This window comes from Loxodonta africana, chromosome 2, assembly GCF_030014295.1.
Source record: "Loxodonta africana isolate mLoxAfr1 chromosome 2, mLoxAfr1.hap2, whole genome shotgun sequence".
NCBI classification, from domain to species: Eukaryota; Metazoa; Chordata; class Mammalia; order Proboscidea; family Elephantidae; genus Loxodonta; species Loxodonta africana.
In genome coordinates, this window is record NC_087343.1 from 65,187,096 (window position 1) to 65,214,514 (window position 27,419).

Here is a 27,419-nt window from a genome sequence, read left to right on the forward strand (position 1 = left end):
CTTGCTTACTCACAAAGGGACAACTATCTCAGAGATGTGTCACTTCACTCAATCTAACCTTCCCACCACCACCCCCACCCCCACCCAAAAGAAAACAAACAAACCAGACCTGTTGCCCTCGAGCCAATTCTGATTCAGCAACCCTATGGGTCAGAGTAGAACTGCCTGGTAGATTTGAACTACCCAGCTTTTGATTAGCAGCTGTGCTTTTAACCACTGTGCCACCAGGGCTCCAACTTAGCCCCAGATTTCACTGTCTCTACCTATGCTAAGGCACCAGTGGGAAATACTGGACTGGGAACAGACAGCTGGTTGAGAACCCTCACCAAGCATCACATGTGAGTCTCAGTCAGTACAGGCCTATTCCACCTTTGATGTGGTGGTTGCGGAAGAAAATCCCTCTTCCACTCTCTTAGATATCCTGTGAGTTCTACTTAATTTTTTGTGCTGAGTAGTTTTTCTTTATATATTGTCTTTTCCTCTTTTTCATTGCTGTTAATTTTGTTTTTGCTGAGTCTTTATGTTTTTCTTATCTTTTATTTTGATGTGTAGGTTAGTTAGTCTCCTTTGTAGTTACCTCAATATTTACCCCTGTTTTTCTAAGTTTAAATTTTTATATGTTTGTATCTTCTTGACTTCCTCTCCATATGAAAGATCTACGACTACATTTTTTAGCCCCTTTTAATGACTTAATGTTGCCATATTTTGTACAATGACATCTTTGTTTCCCTGTTTTGAACATTTTTTATCTTGATTTATTTTTGTGATTTCCCTGTCTGGGTTGATATCTGGTTCCTCTGTCCTGTGTTTAGTCTTGGGTTGTTATCTGATGTTATTAGTTTTCTAATCGGAGGACTCCCTTTAATATTTCTTGTAGTTTTGGTTTGGTTTTTGCAAATTTCCTAAACTTCTGTTTATCTGGAGGTGTCCTAATTTCACCTTCATATTTGAGAGACAGTTTTGCTGCATATATGATTCTTGGCTGGCAATTTTTTTCCTTCAAGGCTTTATATATGTCACCCCTTTGCCTTCTTGCCTCCATGGTTTCTACCAGTAGTCTGAGCTTTTTCTTATTGACTCTTCTTTGCAGGTAACTTTTCCTTTATCCCTAGTGGCTCTTAAAGTTCTCTCTTTATCTTTGGTTTTAGCAAGTTTAATTATAATATGTCTTGGTGACTTTCTTTTGGGAACTAGCCTGTGTGGAGTTCGATGAGCATTTTGGATAGATATCTTCTCATCTTTCATGATATCAGGGAAGTTTTCTGCCAACAAATGTTCAACGATTCTCTGTATTTTCTGTTCTTCCTCCCTGTTCTGGTACTCTAATCACTTGTAGATTATTTCTCTTGATAGAGTCCCACATGATTCTTAGGGTTTCTTCATTTTTTTTAATTCTCGTATCTGATTTTTCTTTTAATATATTGGTGCCAAGTGTTTTATCTTCGATTTCATTAATTCTGATTTCCATATCCTCAGTTCTGCTCCTCTGACTTTCTACTGAGTTGTCTAATTCTGAAATTTTATCATTAATCTTCTGGATTTCTGTTTGCTGTCTTTCTATGGATTCTTGCAGCCTATTAAATTTGTCATTGTGGTCTTGAATAACCTTAATTTACTCCACTGTTTTATGTGTGTGTTTCTTGGCTTGTTCTGTGTTTGCCTCATCTCCTTCCTGAACTCTTGAAGAGTTCTGTATATTAATCTTTTGTATTCTACTTCTGGTAATTCCAGGACTATCTCTTTGTTCAAAAGATTCCTTGATTCTTTGTTTTGGAAGCTTGTTGAAATGATCATAGTCTGCTTCTTTATGTGGTTTGATATAGACTGTTGTCTCTGAGCCATCTGTGAGTTTTTTTTTTTTTTTCCAGATATGTGGTTGCAGTTTTATTATAACAAAAAGGATACAAATAAAGAGACACACAGGGGGAGATCTGGGAGGGTTCCCGACACAGAACTTCCATGTCCCAAAAAGGAACACACTACCCTCCCCCAGGAAGCCCCAGATTTTTTTTTTTTAAATTGTGCTTTAAGTGAAAGTTTACAAATCAAGTCAGTCTCTCATACAAAAATTTATATACACCTTCCTATATACTCCTAGTTGCTCTCCCCCTAAAGAGACAGCACACTGCTCCCCACCCTCTATTTTCATGTCCATTCAACCAGCTTCTGACCTCCTCTGCCCTACTCATTTACCTTCCAGACAGGAGATGCCCACATAGTCTCATGTGTCTACTGGATCCAAGAAGCTCCCTCCTCACCAGTATCATTTTCTGTCCTATAGTCCAGTCTAATCCCTGTCTGAAGAGTTGGCTTTGGGAATGGTTCCTGTCTTGAGCTAACAGAGGGCTGGGGATCATTACCTCCGGGGTCTTTCTAGTCTCAGTCAGAGCATTAAGTCTGGTCTTTTTATGAGAATTGGAGGTCTGCATCCCACTGCTCTCCTGCTCCCTCAGGAATTCTCTGTTTTGTTCTCTGTCAGGGCAGTCATTGGTTGTAGCCGGGCACCATCTAGTTCTGCTGGTCTCGGGCTAATGTAGTCTCTGACTTATGTGGCCCTTTCTGTCTCTTGGGCTTATAATTACCTTGTGTCCTTGGTGTTCTTCATTCTCCTTTGCTCCAGGTGGGTTGAGATGAATTGATGCGTCTTAGATGACCGCTTGCTGGTGTTTAAGACCTCAGATGACACTCTCCAAAGTGGGATGCAGAATGTTTTCCTAATAGATTTTATTATGCAAATTGACCTAGATGTCTCCTGACACTATGGTCCCCAAACCCTCATGCCTGCTATGCTGACCTTCAAAGTGTTCAGTTTATTCAGGACCATCTGTAAGTTATTGTATTTATTTATTTTATGTTTGCTTATTGTGTCCTAACTTACTGCTTTGTTTTGTTTTGATATGCCCAAATGGGCTGCTCGAGTGAGCTAGTTTGATTATTGGTGCCTTTGAAGCTCTAACGTTCTGTCACCAGATGGCTAGAGCTGTTACTAGGTATATGAGCTCAGCAATTCATTCACTTTACTTGTATGGATTCAGCTCAAGTGTCCAGGTAGATGGTCACCAAGTGTGTGGTGTAGACACAGGTATGTAGCTGCAGCAGGGGTTCATGCTTTGAGTAAGGCAGGGGGCTAACAACCATCCCCCAAGTGTCTGTGAGGAAAGTACGTCCCTGTTCCCTAGAGCGCACAGGTGGGTAGGCTCTGCAGCCAGACCTGGGCGCCCAATTCTTTCGGCTGTAAGGACTGGGAGGCCGCACTTTTCCTCGGACCTCTGTTGCGGGTGGCTAGTTGGCGTGAGTGGAGCCACCAGTCCTCAGGCCCCTGGTGTGGGTAGGTAAGGACCCTGCTTAACAGGCAGAGTGGTGTCAAACATAAAAAACCTATGTCTCTACCACACATCTGAAACAGCTGAAGTCAGACCTCAGGCACATACACCGTTGCACTGGCCAAGGAGGTCTTAAGCTGCTGAAATGGCCCACACAGGTCCATGAAGGGGTGAAAGGCATTCAAAGTCCATGGACCGCTTGTGCCTGTACCCAGACAAAGGAGCCGCCTCTGCACTGAGTTCCCAGCTTAGAGGAGCTGGCAGACTATTTTTTCCCCATTTGCTAGTTTGTTCCTTCTCCAAGGCCGGGAGAATGGCTCAGGGCACGCAGCAGGACCTATCTCAGGCCCAGGGAAAGCGACTGCCACTAAAGCCAGCTCAGAGGCTGGAGCAGAGGGAAGAGGGATCAGATAAATGGGAGAGAGTTCTTTCGAAAGGGGTGCTTTTTGCTCCACGTGGTAAATTAGATGCAAGTACTTTTGCCGAGAGCACTGTTCTTCACTGATTCTGCATGTGTGAGTAGACTCTATGTCGCTCGCTCTCACCTGCTGTGGAAAACGTGTCCCAAATGCTACCACCAGTCCCCACTTTGGTCGCACCAGGGAATCGGGCCTGCAGGATGCTGGTTCCTGCTGAGTCATGTCTGGCAACTCCTCGTTGCTTCTGAACCATCTCTCCTTCCCCCTTCCACTCAGTCTGATATCTTAACTTTGCCTTTGATGTTCAGGGTTCTTAGCTTGTCATATATATAATCAATTCACTTGTTTTTTGGGGTCTTCATTGTAAGAGGGACCACTGGAAGCATCTGACTACTCTGCCATCTTGACCCCACCTCTCCTGTGAGCTCTGAAGCTCTGAAATTTAAAAATGAAAGGCTGCCCACTATCTGCCTTGGCCCATCTGGGTGAGTTAGGGAAGGGGTAGTGGCCAGGGGAAGGAGAGATACCTAGGTCTGCTGTCTCATTCTTCAGGACCACTGGAGTCTCCTGCCTCAGACTCGTACCTGTCAAAGGTCTTAGCTACCTACAGGGTCACTAAAGAGTATAGGATGGCAGTGTTGGTAGGTAGCAAAATTAGAAATTTCATAATGCCTAGCTCAACTGTGTTTTTAATATGAAACTCTTGCTCAGCTTTCAAAAATGTAGGAACACTCTGTATCTAGAAGAAGGGGAAATTGTTCCCAAATAAAAACATAACAAAACAAAAGACAATCCCCTTTCATTAATGATTCATGCCGGAACCAATCTTTCCCATCATGCTTACAAAAATGATTATTTGCCGAGTCTGGCACTTGCTCCACGTTTACTATCTAGCACCATGCATGGTAAGTAAAAGCACCCTTTTCCTTCTCCCCTGTTCATTTATTTATCCATCTATTTTTCTATATCTTTTATTGGCATGGACTCATGAATTCCTTTTTTTTTTTTTTTCCAATGGCGTATGTAGTTCTCAAACTTTTTGGTGTCAGGAACCCATTTAAACCCTTCCTAGTTATTGAGGATCTGGAAGAGTTTTGTGCATGGGACGTGTATTAACATTTATCATATTGAAACTAAAACTGAGAAATTTTTAAATGTTAACATGTAAATCTATTACATGTTAACATAATGTGTATATTTTTGGGGGAGAAATAACCATTTTCCAAAACAGAAACATTTAGAGAGAAGCGTAGCTTTGTTTTTCACTTTTGCAAATCTCTTTAATTTCTGGCTAAACAAAAAACAGCTGGATTTTCATAGCTGCTTTCTCATTCAGTCTGTTGTTTGATCCTATGCCATGTAGCCTCTGTAAACTTCCAGTGTCATTCATGAGAGAATGAATGTGAAAAGGGCAGATAGCATCTTAGTATTATTATGAAAATAGTTTGGCTTCACAGACCCCTTAAAAGGTCATAGGTACCCCCTAGGGGTCCCCAGATCACACTTTGTGAATTACTGGTCTGTAGTAATTATTTTAGTGTTCAGATTATCCCAGATTTGGCCAGTGTGACCCCTTCAGACTAGCTCTTAAGTCCTGTGACAGGCCCATATACATACATATATATATATATATATATTTTTTTTTTTTTTTTGGAGAACTCTTTTATGTTTGACGTAACAAGATGTTCCAGGTTTATCTTGAAAACACCTTGCTCCAGGCCTGGGATCAGATGTGTCTTTTGAGGAGGCCTGGTTTCTTTTAGTGGATAATAGTATGAAAAACAACCACATCATTGTCGAGTAGATTCCTACTTAGAGCGACCCTATAGGACAGAGCAGAACTGCCCCTCAGGGTTTCCAAGGCTGTAAATCTTTATGGAAGCAGATTGCCACATTTTTCTCCAGAGGAGGGCTGGTGGGTTTGAACCTCTGACCTTTTGGTTAGCAGCCCAGTGCTTAACCACTGCACCACCAAGACTCCCTTGGGTAATGGTATAGAGATCAAGATTTAGGCTGTAGAAGTACCTGTTGCTATTAGTATCTTTGCTTCTAGGCTCTTTCTGCAAATAGACCTGGAACTACACTGATAAATTCCGATTTTAATCTATCCCCACATGGTTCTTTTTCGCCTTACCACATTCCATATTTGTCTGTCTTTCCACAGTTAGAACCTTGGCTTCCAACATCATTAATTCATTTACTCATTTTCTGAATCCTATAACCGAAAACCAAACCAAACCTGTTGCTGTTGAGCTGATTCTAACTCAGAGTGACCCTATAGGGCAGGGTAGAATTGCCCCATAGGGTTTCCAAGGAGCTGCTGGTGGATTTGAACTGCTGACAGTTTGGTTAGCGGCTGATCTCTTAATCGCTGCACCGCCAGTCGTTAATACACCCATAATACAATTTTGTCACCATACAGAAAACAAACATACTGAAAAAGTTTAGGATTTTTTTTTTCCAGTTCTCCTCACCCTGGCCAAGACTGAGGATATATACTCAAATACTGTGTTCATAAGGTGTAGTTTTTTCTTTTCTTTCCCCTTTTGGTGTGATTATGTTATTAATTTGAAATGAAGTTATATTCATTTGTTTCAGTTTGCTTTCTGTGTTAGTTTCTCTTTTCCCCTTCACATGTCCGTTGATACTGTTTTTTTTTTTTTAATATGTAAAACATTAACATGTTTTCAAACTTATTCAAAAGTGTATACTCAGAGAAGTATCACTCCTTTCCATATCATTTCCACTCGATTACCTGACTGCCCCCTGCCGCTTGTAGGTAAGCAACTTCATTGTTTTCTAATTTGTCTTTCCTGTGTTTTTTTTTTAATAACAATAAGCCAACCTATCTGTCTATCTGTATCATCATTCTGTATTTTCTTATTTCCCCTTCTTTCTTAAGATATTATACTATCTATCCTCTTTTGCATTTTGCTTTTGCTTTTTTTTCACTTAATATCTTCTAGGAATCTCACTTCTTAGGAATGTTTTTTCTATTTTCAGCTGGATAGTAGCCCACTGGTGTATTGTTTGTCCAACCAGTCTCCTATGCTTGGCCATTTAAGTAGTTTCCAATATTTTGCAATTGCAAATAATGTTGTAATAGATATTCTTGTGCTTATTCTTTGTGTTATTGGGTAAATTCTTAGAAATGGGATTGCTGGGTCAAATGATGGGATTGCTTTTTAAATGAGTTTTTCCTATAGCAATATCAATATTTTGAAAATATTTAGGATGTGAAAATGAAGACATAAAATAAGGACAGAACACAGAAGTATGAGACAACTTTAAAACTGAGAAACAAAAGGATTAAAAAATTCAATCTCAGTGTAAAAAAAAATCTACAATGAAAAAAGTATAAATAAAGCTGAAAAGACAAACTGTAAAATATTTACAGTTTCTACCTATAACAAAGAGTAAACTTCTTAAGTTTATAAAAAGCTTCTACAAATCATTAAGTAAAAGACAAATAACCAATAGAAAACTGGTCAAAAGACACAATTTATAAAAAAGGATGTACAAATGCTCTTAAAATGAAACAGTGCCACCTTTGTTCATAAAAAGAGAAAGCTATAACAATTACAATTTTTTAACCTATCGTATGGGAAAGATCAAAGAGTCAGGGTATAGGGAAAAATGTGCTTTTATGGAAGGCAATTTGGAAATAGCTGTCAAAATTGCAAATGTGCATTGAATGTGACCTAGCAGTTCTACTTCTGGGAATTTCGCCCATGGATATACTTGCACATATTTGAAAAGACATGTGTAAAGCTATTCATTTCAGTGTTGCTTGTTACAGCAGAAGATTAAAAACCTAAATATTCATCAATAATGAATTGGTTTAATATGGTATACCCATTCTATATATTATTCTGTTTATTAAAAATAATGACACAGATCCTTTTATATTCATGTGTAAAGATCTCCCAAGTAGGTTGTTAAAGGAGAGAAAAAAAAAAGGAAGCAAACTAGCGTAATTGGTATGCTACCATTTGTGGCCCCCCTCAAAAAACAAAAAAAAAACCTACCTGCACATTTGCTTGTACATCTATAAGCTGTCCCTAGAAGGTTACATCAGAAAATGGTAACTACGTTTGCTGCCAGGGAGGATAACTGAATGGCCAAGACACAGGAATGGGGGGAGACTTTTTTACATGTGCTTATATAACTTGGGACCTGGTGGCGCAGTGGTTAAGAGCTTGGCAGCTAACCAAAAGGTTGGCAGTTGCAGTCCCCCAGCTGCTCCTTGGAAACCCTATGGGGCAGTTCTACTCTGTCCTACAGGGTCGCTAAGAGTTAAAATTAACTTGATGGCAATGAATTATATAACTTATTTAAAAAATAAACTTTAAATTCTTAGAGGAAGTATCACAAGACTGACAATAAAATCTACATCCTGAAAATGAGGTTTAAAACATCAAAAAGTCTCAAGTCTTTAAGTCAGTTCTTTGCCTCCTAACAAGCCACATTCCAATTCTTCTGCAGAAACTTGCTCTGAGAGTAGAGAATATCTGCACCCTTTCCATCCACCAGTGGTGCTGTGCGGGGGCGGGGGGTGGGAGTGGGGTGTCTTTCATGGATCTCTTTTCTCTGGAAGGTAACCACATACTTCTGCTGTTGTTAGGTGCCATCAAGTCAATTTTTGACTCACAGTGACCGAGTAGAATTGCCCCATAGGGTTTTTTTGGCTGTAGTCTTTACAGAAGCAGATTGCCAGCTTTTTCTCCCATGGAGCCACTGGGTGAGTTCAACCACTAGCCTTTCGGTTAGCAGGTGAGCACTTAACCATTGTGCCACCAGGGCCCTTTAACTGCATGCTAACTTCAGGGAATTCCTCAAAGCATTTTTCCGATCCCTAAGATTGCTTCGGCTTTCTTCTAGGTCAGAAATAGAGATGGAAAAAAAAGTCGGAAGACTTTTTCCCATGATAGATTTTTGTCTCTCAGAAAAGAATATTCCTTTGGTGATCAAGGTATTAAGTGGATCACTGCCCTTTACCTCTTCCTCTCCTCCAACCCTGAAGTTCTGCCCTAATTTATAAAATTTACTTTGTGTGGCATATCTGAAAGTTATCTTTTAATTGGCAGAAATTTTTCTTTAGTATTTTTTTTTAATTTTCTTTATTATCTGTTCTTAAAGAGTAAAGTTCTTTTAGTTTTCTCTTTACATTTAAAGCACGATTTAACCAAAGAAATGTTATTTTACACACTTATGCAGGCATTTTCTTCTTCACCAGAACATAGGAACATTAATATTTTTAAATTAGGAAATAATACTGTGTTGCTTTTAGCTGCCACTGACCCTAGATCCAATGGGATCAGACTGTTCTGGTCTATAGGGTTTCATTGGCTGGTTTTTCAGAAGTAGATCACCCGGCCTTTCTTCCTAGTCTGTCCTAACCTGGAAGCTATACCGAAACTTGTTCAGCATCATAGCAACACGCAAGCCTCCACTGACAAAGTGGCCGGTGGCTGCCCATGAGGTGCATCAACTGCAATTGAGCCAGGGTCTCCTGTGTGGAAGGCGAGAGTTCTACGCCAAACCTGTCCCTGTGGAAAAGGGACATGAGAAACTTCGTATTTTCTACGCGGAAGGGAAAGGGATAAATTGCAGCATGATTTAAATCTAATAAATGTAAATGTGTGTGTGTGTATACATGTATACAAAAGTATTTGTGTATTTATAATCTACACATTGATAAAAAACTGAAAGGTAATATAATAAGCAGTTAATAGGGTTTTTTGATGAGGTTTTAAATTATTTTCTTTTCCTGTATTTTCCAGATTTTCTTCAGTGAACTTATACCACATTTATATATAGGATTTTATGTTGAATGATTGTTAGTATTGTTGTGTTAAATGATTTAATATGTGTTTTCTACATTCAGAAAATACCCTAATAAAAGGCAACTGTTTTTTTTGCGGAGAAATAGTTGACTTCTAATCTTCTTAGATATGACAATAACTTTGCTGTTGGCTTACCAGTTGCTGTTGCGTCAGTTTCGACTCATGGTAACCCCATGTGTGTCAGAGTAGACCTGTGCTCCATGGGGTTTTTAGTGACTGATTTGTCTAAAATTACCAGGCTTTTCTTCAGAACGCCTCTGGCTAGACTAGAACCTCCAGCCTTTCAGTTAGCAGCTTAGTGCATTAACCTTTGGCACACCTAGGGACTCCTTAGCCTTTGTATGTTACTGACTGAAATATGGCAGGTTTATATATGTAGCATTTGTAATGTCGTAGAATCTGGCAACATGGCGCTTAGCTGGGTAAGTAACCAAGATCTGGGGTCAGAAGACATGTGTTCAAGTTCTAACTCCTGTTTGTTATACTGTGTGACCTGAAGTGAATATCTTAAGTTCTCTTAAGCCTCAATCTCTTTAGAAAATGGAGTGATAATAGTATCTCATGGAGTTGTAAAGGATGAATGAAATTGCCCATAAAAAAGTTAAAACTTAATTCAGTGGCCACATGATAAACATTCCATAAGTATTAGCTTTTTTTTTTTTTTTTTTTCCTTCTGGTCACTCCTGGAATTCTCACACCACTATCCTCTTCCTTCAAACCTGAGATTGTTGTGTACAGGATTTTAAGAAATGAACGGTAAATATAACTCAAGCAAGACATTGATACTCTTTAGCCATCCCCCAGCCACAGGATTCCTTACTGCTTATGCTGGTCCTTAATGCCCTGTGTCACCATATTATTGCCACGCCTGTCTCTATGGACCAGTATAGTCTGCAAATGTGGTTTCTGCAAAATGGCTTCAGGTGATACAAACTCAACCCTTTAAAACTTTTTAGGTATATATCTATTTTAATGTATGTTTGAATAAAAACACAACTAGTACGTTAAGTCAATGATCTAATGGTATTCTTTTAGAGTAAAGTAAAAGTGAATATTGAAGAAAAAAGCAAGAAAAATATTCAGGCTAGAATATTAGGTGCAGATATGGCAAAAATTGCAAAGGTGATACTTGAATGAATAAATTTAGCACTCTGCTGTAGATCTTCCTTCCCATGTCAGTGCCCGGGGTCCCCATATTCACCCCAAACCTCTTTAATCTACCCCATTCCTGGGAATTTCACCTTTTTTTCTTTACTTTTTTAAATTTTTACTAAATGGGTTTCATATTTTTCTAAACAAAACCAAAAAAATAAAAAACCAAACCCAGCGCTGTCGAGTCAATTCTGACTCATAGCGACCCTATAGGACAGAGTAGAACTGCCCTGTAGAGTTTGCAAGGAGCGCCTGGCAGATTTGAATTGCTGACCCTTTGGTTAGCAGCCGTAGCACTTAACCACTACGCTACCAGGGTTTCCTTTCTAAACAAAGAAACAGGAAATCTGTCTTCCTAAGGTAATGAACTCAAGAGCAGCTAGTTAAAAAAATTTTTTTTTTAAGCTTGAAAAACACGCTTATTTCTACAATCTTTAAATCCATGTAGTGTTGGCTGTTATGATCTTCCTGAATTCAAAATTTTGTTTTCGCTATTTTGATTAAATCTAATTAAAAAAAAAAAAATTTTTTTTTTAATATTATTTAACATTACATGAAACAACTGTGCATTGTTGTAGTCAATAATATTCATTGACTATCAAGGTCAATTGTTTATTGCTGCACTGTTGTTGTTGTTACGTGCTGTAGAGTCTATCCAGCTCATAGCAACCCTGTTTACAACAGAACAAAACACTGCCCAGTCCTGCACCATCTTCACAATCGTTGCTGCGTTTCAGCCCACTGTTGCAGCTACTGTGTCAGTCCATCTCATCCTGGGTCTTCCCCCTTTTTGCTGACCGTCTACTTTACCAAGCATGATGTCCTTCTCCATGGATTGATCTGTCCTGATAACATGTCCAAAGTACGTGAGACAAAGTCTCACCATCCTCACTTCCAAGGAGTGCTCTGGCTGTACTTCTTCCAAGATGGACTTGTTTGTTCTTCTGGAAGTCTGATTAATACATTCAATATTAATCACCAGTGTCATAATTCAAAGGCATCAATTCTTCTTTGATCTTTCTTCTTCATTGTCCAGCATTTCTAATGCATATGAGGTGATTGAAAATACCATGGCTTCTGTCAGGTACCCCTTAGTCCTGAAAGTGACATCTTTGTTTTTTAAGACTTTAAAGACGTGTTTTGCAGCGAATTTGCCCAACGCGATACGTCCCTTGATGTCTTGACTGCTGCTTCCACTGGAAATTCCAGAACACTTAATTTTGCTCTTAAGGAACCTATACATAGACAAAGAGGCAGTCTTTTGAACAGAACAGGGGAATACTGTGTGGTTTAAAATCAGGAAAGGTGTGAGTCAGGGTTCTATCCTTTCATCATACTTAGTCTGTACACTGAACAAATAATCTGAGAAGCCGTACTATATGAACAAGAATGGGCATCAGGATTGGAGGAAGATTTATTAACCTGTGATATTCAGATGACACAACCTTGCTTGCTGAAAATGAAGAGGACTTGAAACACTGATGAAGATTAAAGACCATACCCTTCGGTATGGATGACACCTCAACAATATGAAAACCTTCACAACGGGACCAACAAGCAGCATCATGATAAACGGAGAAAGTATTGCAGTTGTCAAGAATTTTATTTTACTTGGATCCACAGTCAACACCCATGGAAGCACCAGTCGAGAAATCCAGACACATTGCATTGAGCAAATCAGCTGCAAGAAATCTCTTTAAAGTGTTAAAAAACAAAGGTCACTTTGAAGACTAAGGTGCACCTGACCCAAGCCATGGTGTTTTCAGTTACCTCCTATGCATGCAAAAGCTGGACAATGAATAAGGAAGAGCGAAGAAGAACTGACTTCTTTTAGTTATGATGTCAGCAAAGAATACTGAATATACCATGGACTGCCAGAAGAACAAACAAGTCTGTCTTGGAAGAAATACAGCCAGAATACTCATTGGAAGGGAGGATGGCAAGACTTTGTCTGACACACCAGGAGGGACCATTCCCTGTAAAGGACATTACGCTTGATAAAGTAGAGGGTCAGGAAGAAAGAAGACTGTCAGTGAGATGGATTGACATAATGACAGCAACAGTGGGCTTAAACATAGCAAAGATTGTGAGAATAGCTCAGGACTGGGCAGTGTTGTTCTGTTGTACATAGGGTCACTATAGTCAGAACTGACTTGATGGCATCTAACAACATAACAGGAAGCTTCCATGGATGTTGATTATGGATCGAAATAAAATAAAATCCTTGGCAACTTCAGTCTTTTCTCCATTTATCGTGATGTTGCTTATTGGTCCAGTTGGGAGGATTTTTGTTTTCTTTATGTTGAGGTATAATCCATACCGAAGGCTCTAGTCTTTGATCTTCATCAGTAAGTGCTTCAAGTCCTCTTTTTCAGTAAGCAAGGTTGTGTCATCTGCATAACTCAGGTTGTTAATGAGTCTTCCACCGATCATGATGCTCCATTCTTGTTCATATAATCCAACTTCTCACATTATTTGCTCAGCATACAGATTGAATAAGTATGGTGAAAGAATAGAACCCCGACTCACACCTTTTCTGATTTTAAACCATGTAATAGCGCCTTGTTCTGTTTGAATAACTGCCTCTTTGTCTATCTCTGGGTTCCTCATGAGCATAATTAAGTGTTCTGGAATTCTATTCTTTGCAATGTTATCTATAATCTATTATGATCCACACAATTGAATGCCTTTGCATAGTCAATAAAACACAGGTAGGCAGTTTTCTGGTATTCTCAGCTTTCAGCCAAGATCTGTCTGACATCAGCAATAATATCCCCCCTTTCACATCCCCTTCTGAATCTGTCTTAAACTTCTGATATAGTTCCTGTTGCTGTACTGCTGGAGCCATTTTTGAATTATCTTCAGCACAGTTTTACTTGTGTGGGATATTAATGATATTGTTGATGATTTCCACATTCTGTTGGATCACTTTTCATTGGAAGTGGTCACAAATACAGGTATCTTCCAGTTGGTTGGACAGGTAGTTGTCTTCCAAATTTTCTTGATGTAGACAAGTAAGCACCTCCAGTGCTGCATCTATTTATTGAAACATCTCAATTGGTAATTTGTCAATTTCTGGATCCTTGTTTTTTGCCAGTGCCTCCAGTGCAGCTTGGACTTCTTCCTTCAGTACCATCAGTCCTTGGCCATATACTACCTCCTGAAATGGTTGAATGTCAACCAATTCTTTTTGGTACAGTGACTCTATGTATTCCTTCTATCTTCTTTTGATGCTTCCTGCATTGTTCAATATTTGCCCATAGAATCCTTCAGTATTACAACTCGAGGCCTGAATTTTTTCTTCAGTTCTTTCAGCTTGAGAAATGCCAAATGAGTTCCCCTCCCTTTTGGTTTTCTAACTCCAGGTCTTTGCACATTTCATCGTAATATGTTACTTTGCCTTCTCAAGCCACCCTTTGAAATCTTCTGTTCAGCTCTTTTACTTCATCATTTCTTCTATTCACTTTAGCTACTGTGCATTCAAGAGCAAATTTCAGAGTCTTTTCTGACATCACTTTGGTCTTTTCTTTCTTTCCTGTCTTTATAATGACCTTTTGCTTTCTCCATCTATGATACTCTTTTTTTTTTTTAATAATTTTTATTGTGCTTTAAGGGAAAGTTTACAAATCAAGTCAGTCTGTCACATATAAGCTTATATACACCTTACTCCATACTCCCACTTACTCTCCCCCTAATGAGTCAGCCCGCTCCCTCCTTCCAGTCTCTCCTTTCGTGACGATTTTGCCAGTTTCTAACCCTCTCTACCCTCCTATCTCCCCTCCAGACAGGAGATGCCAACACAGTCTCAAGTGTCCACCTGATACAAGTAGCTCACTCTTCATCAGCATCTTTCTCCAACCCATTGTCCAGTCCCTTCCATATCTGATAAGTTGTCTTCGGAAATGGTTCCTGTCCTGGGCCAACAGAAGGTTTGGGGACCATGACCTCCGGGATTCTTCTAGTCTGTCAGACCATTAAGTCTGGTCTTTTTATGAGAATTTGGGGTCTGCATCCCATTACTCAGGGGTTCTCTGTTGTGCTCCCTGTCAGGGCAGTCATCATTTGTGGCTGGGCACCATCTAGTTCTTCTGGTCTCAGGATGATGTAAGTCTCTGGTTCATGTGGCCCTTTCTGTTTCTTGGGCTCATAGTTATCGTGTGACCTTGGTATTCTTCATTCCCCTTTGATCTAGGTGGGTTGAGACCAATTGATGCATCTTAGATGGCCGCTTGTTAGCATTTAAACCCCCATACGCCACACTTCAAAGTGGGATGCAGAATGTTTTCTTAATAGAATTTATTTTGCCAATTGATGGTGGCTTAAGGGGACTTCTAAGTCCCCAAACCCCCGCCCTTGCTCCTCTGACCTTTGAAACATTCAGTTTATCCCGGAAACTTCTTTGCTTTTGGTCCAGTCCAGTTGAGCTGACCTTTCGTGTATTGAGTATTGTCCTTCCCTTCACCTAAAGTAGTTCTTATCTACTAACTAATCGGTAAATAACCCTCTCCCGCCCTCCTCCCTCCCCGCCTCGTAACCACAAAAGTATGTGTTCTTCTCAGTTTATACTATTTCTCAAGATCTTATAATAGTGGTCTTATATAATATTTGTCCTTTTGCCTCTGACTGATTTTGCTCAGCATAATGCCTTCCAGGTTCCTCCATGTTATGAAATGTTTCAAAGATTCATCACTGTTCTTTATTGATGCGTAGTATTCCATTGTGTGAGTATACCACAATTTATTTAACCGTTCATCCATTGATGGACACCTTGGTTGCTTCCAGCTTTTTGCTATTGTAAACAGAGCTGCAGTAAACATGGGTGTGCATATATCTGTTCGTGTAAAGGCCCTTATTTCTCTAGGGTATATTCCAAGGAGTGGGATTTCTGGGTTGTATGGTAGTTCTATTTCTAACTTTTTAAGAAAACGCCAGATAGATTTCCAAAGTGGTTGTACCATTTTACTTTCCCACCAGCAGTATATACGAGTTCCAATCTCTCTGCAGCCTCTCCAACATTTATTATTTTGTGTTTTTTGAATTAATGCCAGCCTTGTTGGAGTGAGATGGAATCTCATCGTAGTTTTAATTTGCATTTCTGTAATGGCTAACGATTGAGAGCATTTTCTCATGTATCTGTTAGCTGCCTGAATATCTTCTTTAGTGAAGTGCATGTTCGTATCCTTTGCCCACTTTTTGATTGGGTTGTTTGTCTTTTTGTGGTTGAGTTTTAACAGAATCATCATCTATGATATTCTTTATGTCATCCCAGAAATCGTCTGGTCTTCGGTCATTAATTTTCAATGCGTCAGATCTGTTCTTGAGATGGTCTCCAAAGTCAGGTGGGTTATACTCAAGGTCCCCCCATGCGTCTGTCAGTTTGTCTTACTGTGGGTCCTTGTATGTTGCTGTGATGCTGGAAGCTATGCCACTGGTATTCAAATGCCAGCAGGTGGACAGGTTTCAGCAGAGCTTCCAGACTAAGACAGACTAGGAAGAAGGACCTGGCAGTCTACTTCTGAAAAGAATTAGCCAGTGAAAACTTTATGAATAGCAGCAGAATGTTGTCTGCTATAGTGCCAAAAGATGAGCCCCCCAGGTTGGAAGGGACTCAAAATATGACTAGGGAAGAGCTGCTTCCTCAAAGTGAGTCGACCTTAATGATGTGGATGGAGTCAAGCTTTCAGGACCTTCATTTGCTGATGTGGCACGACTCAAAATGAGAAGAAATAGCTGCAAACATCCATTAATAATCAGAACCTGGAATGTACGAAGTATGAATCTAGGAAAATTGGAAGTCATCAAAAATGAAAGGAAACGTATAAAGATTGATAGCCTAGGCATTACTGAGCTGAAATGGACTGATATCGGTCATTTTGAATCAGACAATCATATGGTCTACTATGCTGGGAATGACAACTTGAAGAGCAGTGGTGTGGCATTCATCGTCCAAAAGAACATTTCAAGATCTATCTGGAAGTATAATGTTGTCAGAAATAGGATAATATCCATACACCTACAAGGAAGATCAGTTAATACAACTCTATTCAAATTTATGCACAAACCACTAAGCCCAAAGGTGAAGAAACTGAAGATTTTTACCAACTTCTGCAGTCTGAAATTGATTGAACATGCAGTCAGGAGGCACTGATAATTACTGGTGATTGGAATGTGAAAGTTGGACACAAGGAAGAAGGATCGGTACTTAGAAAATATGGTCTTGGTGATATAAACGATGCCAGATCAAGATCAAGAGGCAGTTGTTCGGACAGAACAAGGGGATAGTGATTGGCTTAGAGTCAGGAAAGGTGTGTGTCAGGGTTGTATCATTTCACCATACCTATTCAGTCTGTATGCTGAACAAATATAATCCAAGAAGCTGGACTATATGAAGAAGAATGAGGCATCAGGATTGGAGGAAGACTCATTAACAACCTGCGTTATGCAGATGACCCAGCCTTGCTTGCTGAAAGTGAAGAGGACTTGAAGCACTTACTAATGAAGATCAAAGACCACAGCCTTCAGTATGGATTGTACCTCAACATAAAGAAAACACAAATCCTCACGTCTTGACCAATAAGCAACATCATGATAAATGGAGAAAAGATTGAAGTTGTCAAGGATTTCATTTGACTTGGGTCCACAATCAACAGCCGTGGAAGCAGCAGTCAAGAAATCAAAAGACACATTGCATTGGGTAAATCTGCTGCAAAGGACCTCTTTAAAGTGTTGAAAAGCAAAGATGTCACCTTGAAGACTAAGGTGCGCCTGACCCAAGCCATGGTATTTTCAATTGCATCATATGCATGTGAAAGCTGGACAATTAATAAGGAAGACTGAAGAGGAATTGATGCTTTGGAATTGTGGCATTGGTGAAGAATATTGAATATACCATGGACTGCCATAAGAACGAATAAATCTGTCTCGGAAAGAAGTGCAACCAGAATCCTCCTCAGAAGCAAGGATGGCAAGACTGCGTCTTACATACTTTGAGCAAGTTGCCAGGAGGGATCAGTCCCTGGAGAAGGACATCATGCTAGGCAAAGTACAGGGTCAGTGGAAAAGAGGAAGACCCTCAATGAGGTGGATTGACACCGTGGCTGCATCAGTGAACTCAAGCATAACAAAGATTGTAAGGGTGGCGCAGGACCAGGCAGTGTTTCATTCTGTTGTGCATAGGGTCGCTATGAGTCGGAACTGACTCGACGGCACCTAATAACAACAACAGCAGATTGCATGATTGAATTTTTCGAGACCAGTGCCTTCTTCATTGCAAATACTTTTTTTTGACAACATAAATAGCAACTATACACATGGCCCTCATCAGATGAAATACACAGGAATCAAGTCAACTACATCTGTGGAAAGAGACTCAATATCATCAGTCACAACAAGGCCAGGACTGGACTGTGGATCAGACGATCAATTACTCAAATATAGGTTCAAATTGAAACTGAAGAAAATTAGAACAAGTAGACAAGAGCCAAAGTAGGACCTTGAGTATATCCCATCTGAATTTAGAGACCATCTCAAGAATAGATTTGATTCATTGAACACTAATGACCGAACACCAGACCAGTTGTGAAATGACATCCAGGACATCATACATGAAGAAAGCAAGAGGTCATTAAGAGACAGGAGAGAAAGAAAAGACCTAAATGGATGTCAGAAGAGACTCTGAAACTTGCTCTTGAATATCAAGTAGCTAAAGCCAAAGGAAAAAATGATGAAGTAAAAGAGCTGAACAGAAGATTTCAAAGGGTGGCTCGAGAAGACAAAGTATTACGATGATATTTGCAGAGACGTGGAGATCGAAAGCCAAAAGGGAAGAATACACTCAGCATTTCTCAAGCTGAAAGAACTGAAGAAAAACTTCAGGCCATGAGCTGCGATACTGAAGGATTCTATGTGGAAAATATTAAATGATGCAGCAAGCATTAAAAGAAGATGGATAGAATACACAGTCACTTTACTAAAAAGAATTGGTTGACAGTCAACCATTTAAGATGTAACATGATCAGGAACCAGTGGTACTGAAGGAAGAAGTCCAAGCTGCACTGAAAGCATTGGCAAAAAACAAGGCTATGGGAATTGACAGAATACCAACTGAGATGTTTCAACAAACAGATGCAGTGCTGGAAGTGCTCACTTGTCTATGCCAAGAAATTTGGAAGTCAGCTACCTGACCAACCAAGAGGAAGAGATCCATATTTATGCCTACTCCCGAGAAGAGTGATCCAAGTGAATGGGGAAATTATTGAACAATATCATTAATATCACACGCAAGCAAAATTTTGCTGAAGATCATTCAAGAACGGTTGCAGCATTGTATTGACAGGGAACTGTGAGAAAGTCAAGCCAGGTTTAGAAGAGGACAAGGAACGAGGGGTATCATTGCTTATGTCAGATGGGTCCTGGCTGAAAGTGAGAATACCAGAAAGATGTTTACCTGTGTTTTATTGACTATGCTAAGGCATTCGACTGTGTGGATCATAACAAATTATGGATAACATAGTGGAGAGTGGGAATTCTGGAACACTTAATTGTGTTCATGAGGAACCTCTACATGGATCAAGAGGCAGTCATTCAAAGAGAACAGGGGGATACTGCATGGTTTAGAGTCAGGAAAGGCATGTGTCAGGGTAGTATCCTTTCATTAGACCTATTCAATCCGTATGCTGAGCAAATAATCTGAGAAGCTGGGCTATATGAAGAATAATGGTGCATCAGGTTTGAAGGAAGACTCATTAGCAACCTGCATTATGTAGATGATATAACCTTGCTTGCTGAAAGTGAAGAGGACTTGAAGCAGTTACTGATGAAGATCAAAGATGACAGCCTTCAGTATGGATTACACCTCAACCTAAAGAAAACAAAATCCTCACAACTGGGCCAAGAAGCAACATCATGATAAACAGAAAAGATTGGAGTTGTCAGGGATTTCATTTTACCTAGATCTACAATCAACACCCATGGAAGCAGCAGTCAAGAAATCAAAAGATGCATTGGATTGGGCAAATCAGCTGCAAAAGATCTCTTTAAAGTATTGGAAAGCAAGGATGTCACCTTGAGGACTAAGGTGAACCTGACTCAAGCCATGGTGTTTTCAATCGCCTCATATGCCTGGGAAAGCTGGACAGTGAATAAGGAAGACCAAAGAAGAACTGACACCTTTGAATTGTGGTATTGGAGAAAAATATTGAATATACCATGGACTGCCAAAAGAATGACCACATCTGACTTGGAGGAAGTACAGCCAGAATGTTCCTCAGAAGCAAGGATGGCTAGACTACATCTCACATGCTTTGGACATGTTATCAGGAGGGATCAGTCCCTGGAGAAAGACATCCTGCTTGGTAAAGTAGAGGGTTGGTGAAAAAGAGGAAGACCTTTAATGAGATGGATTGACACAGTGGCTGCAACAGTGGGTTCAAGCATAGCAACAGTTGTGAGGATGGCACAGGACCACGAAGTATTTCATTCTGTTTTGCATAGGATCGCTATGAGTCAGAACTGACTCGACAAAACCTAACAACAACAGCAACATACTCAAGGTCGTATTTTGGTTCTCGTTAGCTTATTTTAATTTTCTTCAGATCGAAGTTAAACTTGCATATAAACAGTTGATGGTCTGTTCTGAAGTTGGCCCCTGGCCTTGTTCTGATGATGACATTGACATTCTGATGATATTCTATCTTCTCTTGTTCCACAGATGTAGTCAATTTGATTCCTGTGTTTTCCATCTGTTATGTCTATGTGTATAGTCACAGTTTATGTTGTTGAAAAAAGGTAATTGCAATGAAGAAGTCAGTGGTTGTGCAAAATTCTATCATGCGACCTCCAGCATCGTTTCTATCACCAAGGCCATATTTTCCAACTATCAATTCTTTGTTTCCAGCTTTTGCATTCCAATCACCAATAATTATCAATTTATCTTGTTGCATGTTTGATTAATTTCAGACTGCAGAAGTTGGTAATAATCTTCAGTATCCTCACCTTTAGCATTAGTGGTTGGTGCATAAATTTCAATAACAGTCGTATTAACTGATCTTCCGTGTAGGTGTATGGATGTCATCCTAACACTGACAGCATTGTACTTCAGGATAGGTCCTGAAATGTTCTTTCCAATGATGTATGCGACACTATTCCTCTTCAATTTGTATTTCCTGGCATAGTAGACAATATGATTTTCTGATTCCAAATGGCCAATATCAGTCCGTTTCAGCTCACTGATGCCTAGGTTATCAATCTTTATATGTTCAAGTTCATTTTTGACAACTTCCAATTTTCCTTGACTCTTACTTCATACATTCTACATTCTGATTATTGATGGATGTTTGCAGGTATTTCTTCTCATTTTGAGTCATGCCACATTAGCAAATGAAGGTCCCCAAAACTTGACTCCATCCACATCATTAAAGATGGCTCCACTTTGAGGAGGCAGCTCTTCCCCAGTCGTATTTTGACTGCCTTCCAACCTGAAGGGCTCATGTTCCAGCAGTGTATCTGACAGTGTTCTGCTGCTATTCATAATGTTTTCACTGGCCAATTTTTTCAGAAGTAAACTGCCAGGTCCTTCTCCTTAGTCTGTCTTAGCCTTGAAGCTCAGCTGAAACTTGTCCACCTTGGGTGACCCTGCTGGTATTTGAAATATCAGTGGCATAGCTTCCATTATCACAGCAACATGCAAGCCACCACAGTATGACATACTGATAGCCACGTGGTGGATTGTTGCACTAGGACTTATAAACCTATACATATATTAGGTTAAATATTTTTATTATTAAGTTAATTTTAATATGTAAATTTGTCCCTAAAATTATGACAGTTGATCAAGTACTTAAATTTGCTCTATTCATTAGGATAGAGATTTCTTTGCCATGATAAGTAGGGCTGTCATTATGAATATTGCATGAAAGCATATTGGTACAAGTAAGTATACAGTTTGTGCATAATTTCCTACTCAGTGAGTAGCATAACCTTCATTCCCAATTCATAAAAATTGTTCAGGTAGGATTTTTTCCAATAGATGGAGTAGTTTTAAAGCAATTTATTTGGGGGAGGAGGGGAACACAAGACCTTGTATCTGATTACACAGAATTTATTCAGTGAAATAATGCTTTATATTTCTTAAAGATGTGTACATGGTTTTTCTAAATACATCTTTGATGTCACTTGTGTTTATTCAACAATTATCAAGGAATTACTTTAATTGGTTCATGAATTATTTTCCTGTCCTCCTAAATATGCACAAATGTGTTTGACTTTTTATTTTTAAAAATTTTGGAAGATCTTTAATGAAGTTTATAGACCTGAGGATAGGAATAGAAAGTTAATTTTTGTGTCACAGATATCTGTAATATATATGCATTTAGTTGTGCTACTGAGAATGGTAAACCCCTCTATCCTCTTCCCAGGTGCTAAATTTTATTGATGTATATTTAAAAGCTTATAGACCACACACATACTTCAAAATTCATCTGTTGACATTTTGTATTTTAAACAATAATTTTCCTTTCTGTAATTGTTAATGCTAAAAGGTCATACATCTGTACGTCTTGGTGTTTAGAAAAGAACTATACAAAAATGTAGGTATTTTGATTGTTTGAAATATTTTGAAAATTTACTTGTAAACATACTTTTGTTGTTGTTGTTAGTTTCTGTCAAGTTGTCTCCAACTCAAGAAGACCCCATGTACATCTGAACAAAATGTGCGGATGGCCCCATACCATCCTCACGATGGTTGGCTCGCTCAAGTCCATTGCTTTGACCACTGTGCACAGCCTTCCATCCTAGGATACTCATTGGTCAGCACCGTATTAGACAAAATATTCTTCTGTAAGGTTTCATTGTTAATTTTTGAAAGTAGATAGCTAGGTCTTTCTTCCTAGCCTGTCTTAGTACAGAAGTTCTGCTGAAACCTGTCCGCACCATGGGTGACCTTGCTGGTATTTGAAATATTGGTGGTATAGCTTCTAGCATCATAGCGAAGTGCAAACCACCACAGTACAACAACCTAGAAGTGATGGAAGTGTACTTTAGTATGTATGTTTGGTATATGCTCAATTTATGGTGACTCTTGTTATTATGATATATTTATATATGTGGCCATAAACAGCATTTTAGTAAAAAATACATGTATATATATTGAGTCTTTGCTAAGAGAGAAATGCAGCTGTCATTGTTACAGGCTCCTTTTACCCTGACCTTTGTCCTGACAACTTAGCAATTTGTCTTACCATAAATTCAGTGGGTAAGATAAGTGAAAGGGAGTTCTACTATAAAACTTGGGGAACTTCTCTGTTGGGATTAAACCAGTCTGATTAAATGAATCCATAATGAAATGCAGAACTTCCCTGACCCTATAACCCTATAACCAATAAGGGTTATTAGTCCTTAGTGGCTTGTCTATAACATCCCAGCCTTTCACTTACTATCACTAAGGCAGAGAAGATAAAACCAGCCATTCAGTCTTCTCAGCTGCCCTTTTGTGCCTTCCTTTTTCCTGCACAGTCACTCCCAGGAGTTTCCTTATTAGCACAAAGGAATTTTCAGTTAGTAGAATTTCAGGCAGTGCAAGAGAAAGATTTGCAGGCAACAGGTCAGTTTCTTTAATTATGTCACCTAGCCTATTTAGCATAGTGCAAGGGTCGCTATAAGTTGGAATCAACTCTATAGCACACAACAACAATAAGGTTGGCCTAAGGAGCCCCAGTGCAATGGTTAAGTGCCTGGCTGCTAACTGAAAGGTTGTTGGCTAGAACCCCCCAGCGGCTCCCCAGCAGAAAAGATCTGGCTATCTGCTCCCGTAAAGATTACAGCCTAGAAAACCCTGTGGGACAGCTCTGCTCTGTCACATGGGGTTGCTATGAGTCAGAATTGACTTGGCAGCACCCAACAACAACAACACAAGATTGTCCTAGGAGGAAGAAAAAGGAGTATTTTGTAAGGGCCAGATTTCTCCTCGACAGGGCTGATCACGATTCAGCCTTGGTGCTCCCCTCATTGTTACCCACCAGTGTCTTCCCTGTCTCAGCTGGCATTGTCCAGAGTTGGCAGGCATGCTTGTTAACTAGCGAGAAGTAGAAAGCGTACCTGCTTTTCTCAGGCTCAAAGCTCAATGGCAGAATCACATGTTTTGAAGCTGCCGTTTTGACAAAGCTGTTTTGAAGAATATAATCAAAACTTTCTAAAAACAGAAGAAAATATCAAATAGTTTTTTGTCTTCTTTATGAGCTTACACCGTAGGGTTGCTATGAGTTGGAATCAACTCAACAGCAGTGGGTTTTTTTTTTTTTTTTTTTTTTGGTATAAACCCACTGCCATCAAGTCGATTCCGACTCATAGCAACCCTATAGGACAAAGTAGAACTGCTCCATCAGGTTTCCAAGTTGCAACTGGTAGATTGGAGCTGCTGACCTTTTGGTTGGCAGCTGTAGCTCACTGTAGTTCTCAGTAGGACAGAGTAGAACTGCCCCATAGAGTTTCCAAGGTGCGCCTGGTGGATTCAAACTGCCGTCTTCTTGGTTAGCAGCTGTAGCACTTAACCACTACGCCACAAGGGTTTCCTTTTTTTTTTATAGGAACTTAAAAATATACACTAATTAACATTTTATTATTGAGAAATGTAGGCATTCTCATAGCATCCCTGATCCCTCTCTTTTTCCTTACTGATCTCTCTGCTTTCATGTTTTCTACATTGTCACCATCCATTCCTGATGATGATCCCTCACCTGAAGCCCCACACCTGAGGCACACTGGTTTTTTCCCTCTTCATTCAGATTTCCTTGAGAGATTATGACTTAGATGGACGGCAGGATGCAACACAATGCTTAGGTCCCTTGTGTTTGCCAAAGTACTGTAAGAGTAGGGGAGTGCCATGATCTTCTGGCCCACTGCATACTCAGTAGGGGCTGTGAGTAGCAGTTCCCTCAGGCAGTACCAGTAGCCTTGGGCACCTCTAATATATACTTGTAAAGAGCCCTGGTAGTGTAACCGTTAAGCACTCGGCTGCTAACTGAAAGGGTGGTGGTTCAAACCCACCCCAGCAACTCCGCTGGAGAAAGACCTAGAGATCTTCTTCCGTAGAGATTATAGCCTAAAAAAACCCTGTGAAGCAGTTCTACTCCGCCACATGAGGCCGCTATGAGTCAGAACTGACTTGACAGCACCTAACAGCAACAACAATGTTGTTTGAAGGGATTGAATCCTCTGTTGATTATTAAAGTGATTTTTATTAGCCATTAGTACCCAACAGGATTAATTGTTTGCTCATTTGGCATCCTGTGTTTATTGGACATACCCATACCTGTTGCCGTTGAGTCGATTATGAGTCATAGCGACCCTATAGGATGGAGAAGAACTGCTCCATCGGATTTCCAAGTTGCAGCTGGTGGATTGGAGCTGCTGACCTTTTGGTTAGCAGCTGTAGCTCACTTAGTTCTTAACCACTTCACCACCAGGATTTAGTCTACCAAAATTAATTTTGCATACTGTGGTAGGAAATATAAAAATTTTGCAATAGTTTAGAAATTGCATCTTCTAATATACCTAATTCTAAAAGGCACCTGTTCTTTTCCTGTTAATGTAATTCTTTTACCATGCATGGAGGTGTGCAACATCAAAGGATAAGGTGTTACTTGCAGCAACTATTGTATTGTGGGTTCATTTAAAAGTTTATTAATTATTTTTGTCTTATAGGACAGACTATTCGAGAGAAAAGAATTGTAGAAGCAGCACAGAAAAAAGAAGTAGACTATGAAACAGGGGATATCCCAGCAGAGTGGGAAGGTAAGTTTCTGCTTTTAGTGGAATCTTCTGAGAGACCAATTGTTTAATGATATACAAGTTCAGTAAGAGCATATGTAATTACATGCTTATTCTCTTTTCAAAAACTTTTTAAAAAACATGAATCCATGGAACTATTTTTTGAGACATTACATTTCTTTGAAAATTGTGAAGGTACCAAATTTTAATCAGGGAAGCATGTAAAATTGAATTAGACATTAAAGAGGAGCCCTCATGGTGCAGTGGTTAAGCTCTTGGCTGCTAACCAAAAGGGCAGTTCAAACTCACCAGCCACTCTTCGAGAGAAAGATGTGGCAATCTGCTTCCATAAAGATTTACAGCCTCGGAAACCCTATGGGATAGTTCTACTCTGTCCTTTAGGGTCACTCTGAGTGGGAATCAAATGGATGACAGTGGGTTTTATTAGGTGATAGCAGAGCTAGGACTAGGATGAGGTGAGTGAGGCACCTAGAACGTAAAATGTAAGGAGACAACTCACTTTCAGTTGCTGACACTGTGTTTGCACATATGAACTTGGGGAAGTAACTCATACTTCTCAGCCTCAGTTTTATCTTTTATTATTGTGCACAAAATACTTATTGGAGATACCATTTAGAATATCTTTTTTATTCCTAGTGACCCGTTAACTGACCCCTACATAGACCAGGATGAACACTTGATCCCTGTCTTGCTGTTGATTGTTGTTAGTTGCTGTCGAGTCAGTTCTGACTCATGGCGACCCCATGTGTGCAGAGTAGAACTGCACCATAGGGTTTTCAAGGCTGTGACCTTTCAGAAGCAGAAATCTAGGCCTGTTTTTCGAGTGGCCTCTTTTGGCTGCAAGCCTTTCGGCTAGTAATCACTTAACCATTTGAGCCCCCTAGAGACTCTAGATGCCCATCTTAGGACTTTGAAATAAGATAGCAGATGGTAGGGACATAAAACAGCAGCAATTTTTCAGTGGATGGAACAGGAAGTGACGTTTCTGTATCTGTGTTATAAAAGTCTTTTGTTTGCTTACTAGTTGCTAGTACAGTGCCTGGCACATAACAAAGTGCATAGTAAGTGCTCAGTAAATATTTATTGAATAAATGAAATCTAGCTTGAGTTCATTTTCGTTGTTTACAACTTAAAGAAGTTTAATGAAAACATCAATATCTATCTTATACATCACTTAACACTTAGCCAGTGTTTATCTGTATGCCTGGTATTGTGCCAAGTGCTTTACAATCATATCTTATTTAATTATCACAACAATCTGATGGGTAGGTACTGTTATTATACCATTTAATAGATAGGAAATCTAATGTTTCGAAAGATGAAGTAAATTGCCTGGGTAATGCAGCTGCATAATGTAAGCAGTAGACCCATTGGTTCCTGTTGGGGCCTAGCATGGGTTCTTACATAAGGTAACTATAGGCATTATGTTATTTTTAATACATAAAAATATGGCATAATGTGAGTGTAAATACCATTTCAGTGAAAATAATTTTTCATTTCTCTTATTAGGTATGAAAATACTAGGACTATAAGAAAAGAACATACAAATGGGTAGATACCAGAGATTTTTTCAAAGAAATACAGAATATAAATTGGTAACTTCTAGGGCAAGTAATTGAGCTTTCTTATTTTAACAGACTTTCCAGTGCTGTGAGCCACATTTGCAATTCTTGAATAATGCTTGCACCTTCTTATAATGATCCTATTTTATCATTTTTCCAATAATAGTATAGAATTAAAATGTTTATAGAAATAAGTTATAAATAAACAAATAGGTAATGGCTCATTTTTCAGCCTTTGAGACTTTCAGAGAATTGGAATGAAGGTCTAATGTTTTTTATGCCTTTTTCCTGATCTAGTAATTCTGCTTAACTATTCTGTGGGGGCATAGCCTC

At 39.4% G+C, this 27,419-nt stretch overlaps 1 protein-coding gene across 2 annotated transcripts in view; it reads left to right on the top strand.

Moving 5' to 3' along the window:
- The window catches only part of NDUFAF2 (NADH:ubiquinone oxidoreductase complex assembly factor 2), a 225,447-nt gene that overhangs the window by 103,124 nt on the left and 94,904 nt on the right, over positions 1–27,419 (top strand). For both annotated transcript variants that reach the window (XM_003408053.4, XM_023545491.2), the window contains exon 2: positions 25,438–25,527. In XM_003408053.4, the coding sequence (XP_003408101.1) occupies positions 25,438–25,527 (90 nt within the window). The remainder of the gene's footprint in view (positions 1–25,437; positions 25,528–27,419) is intronic.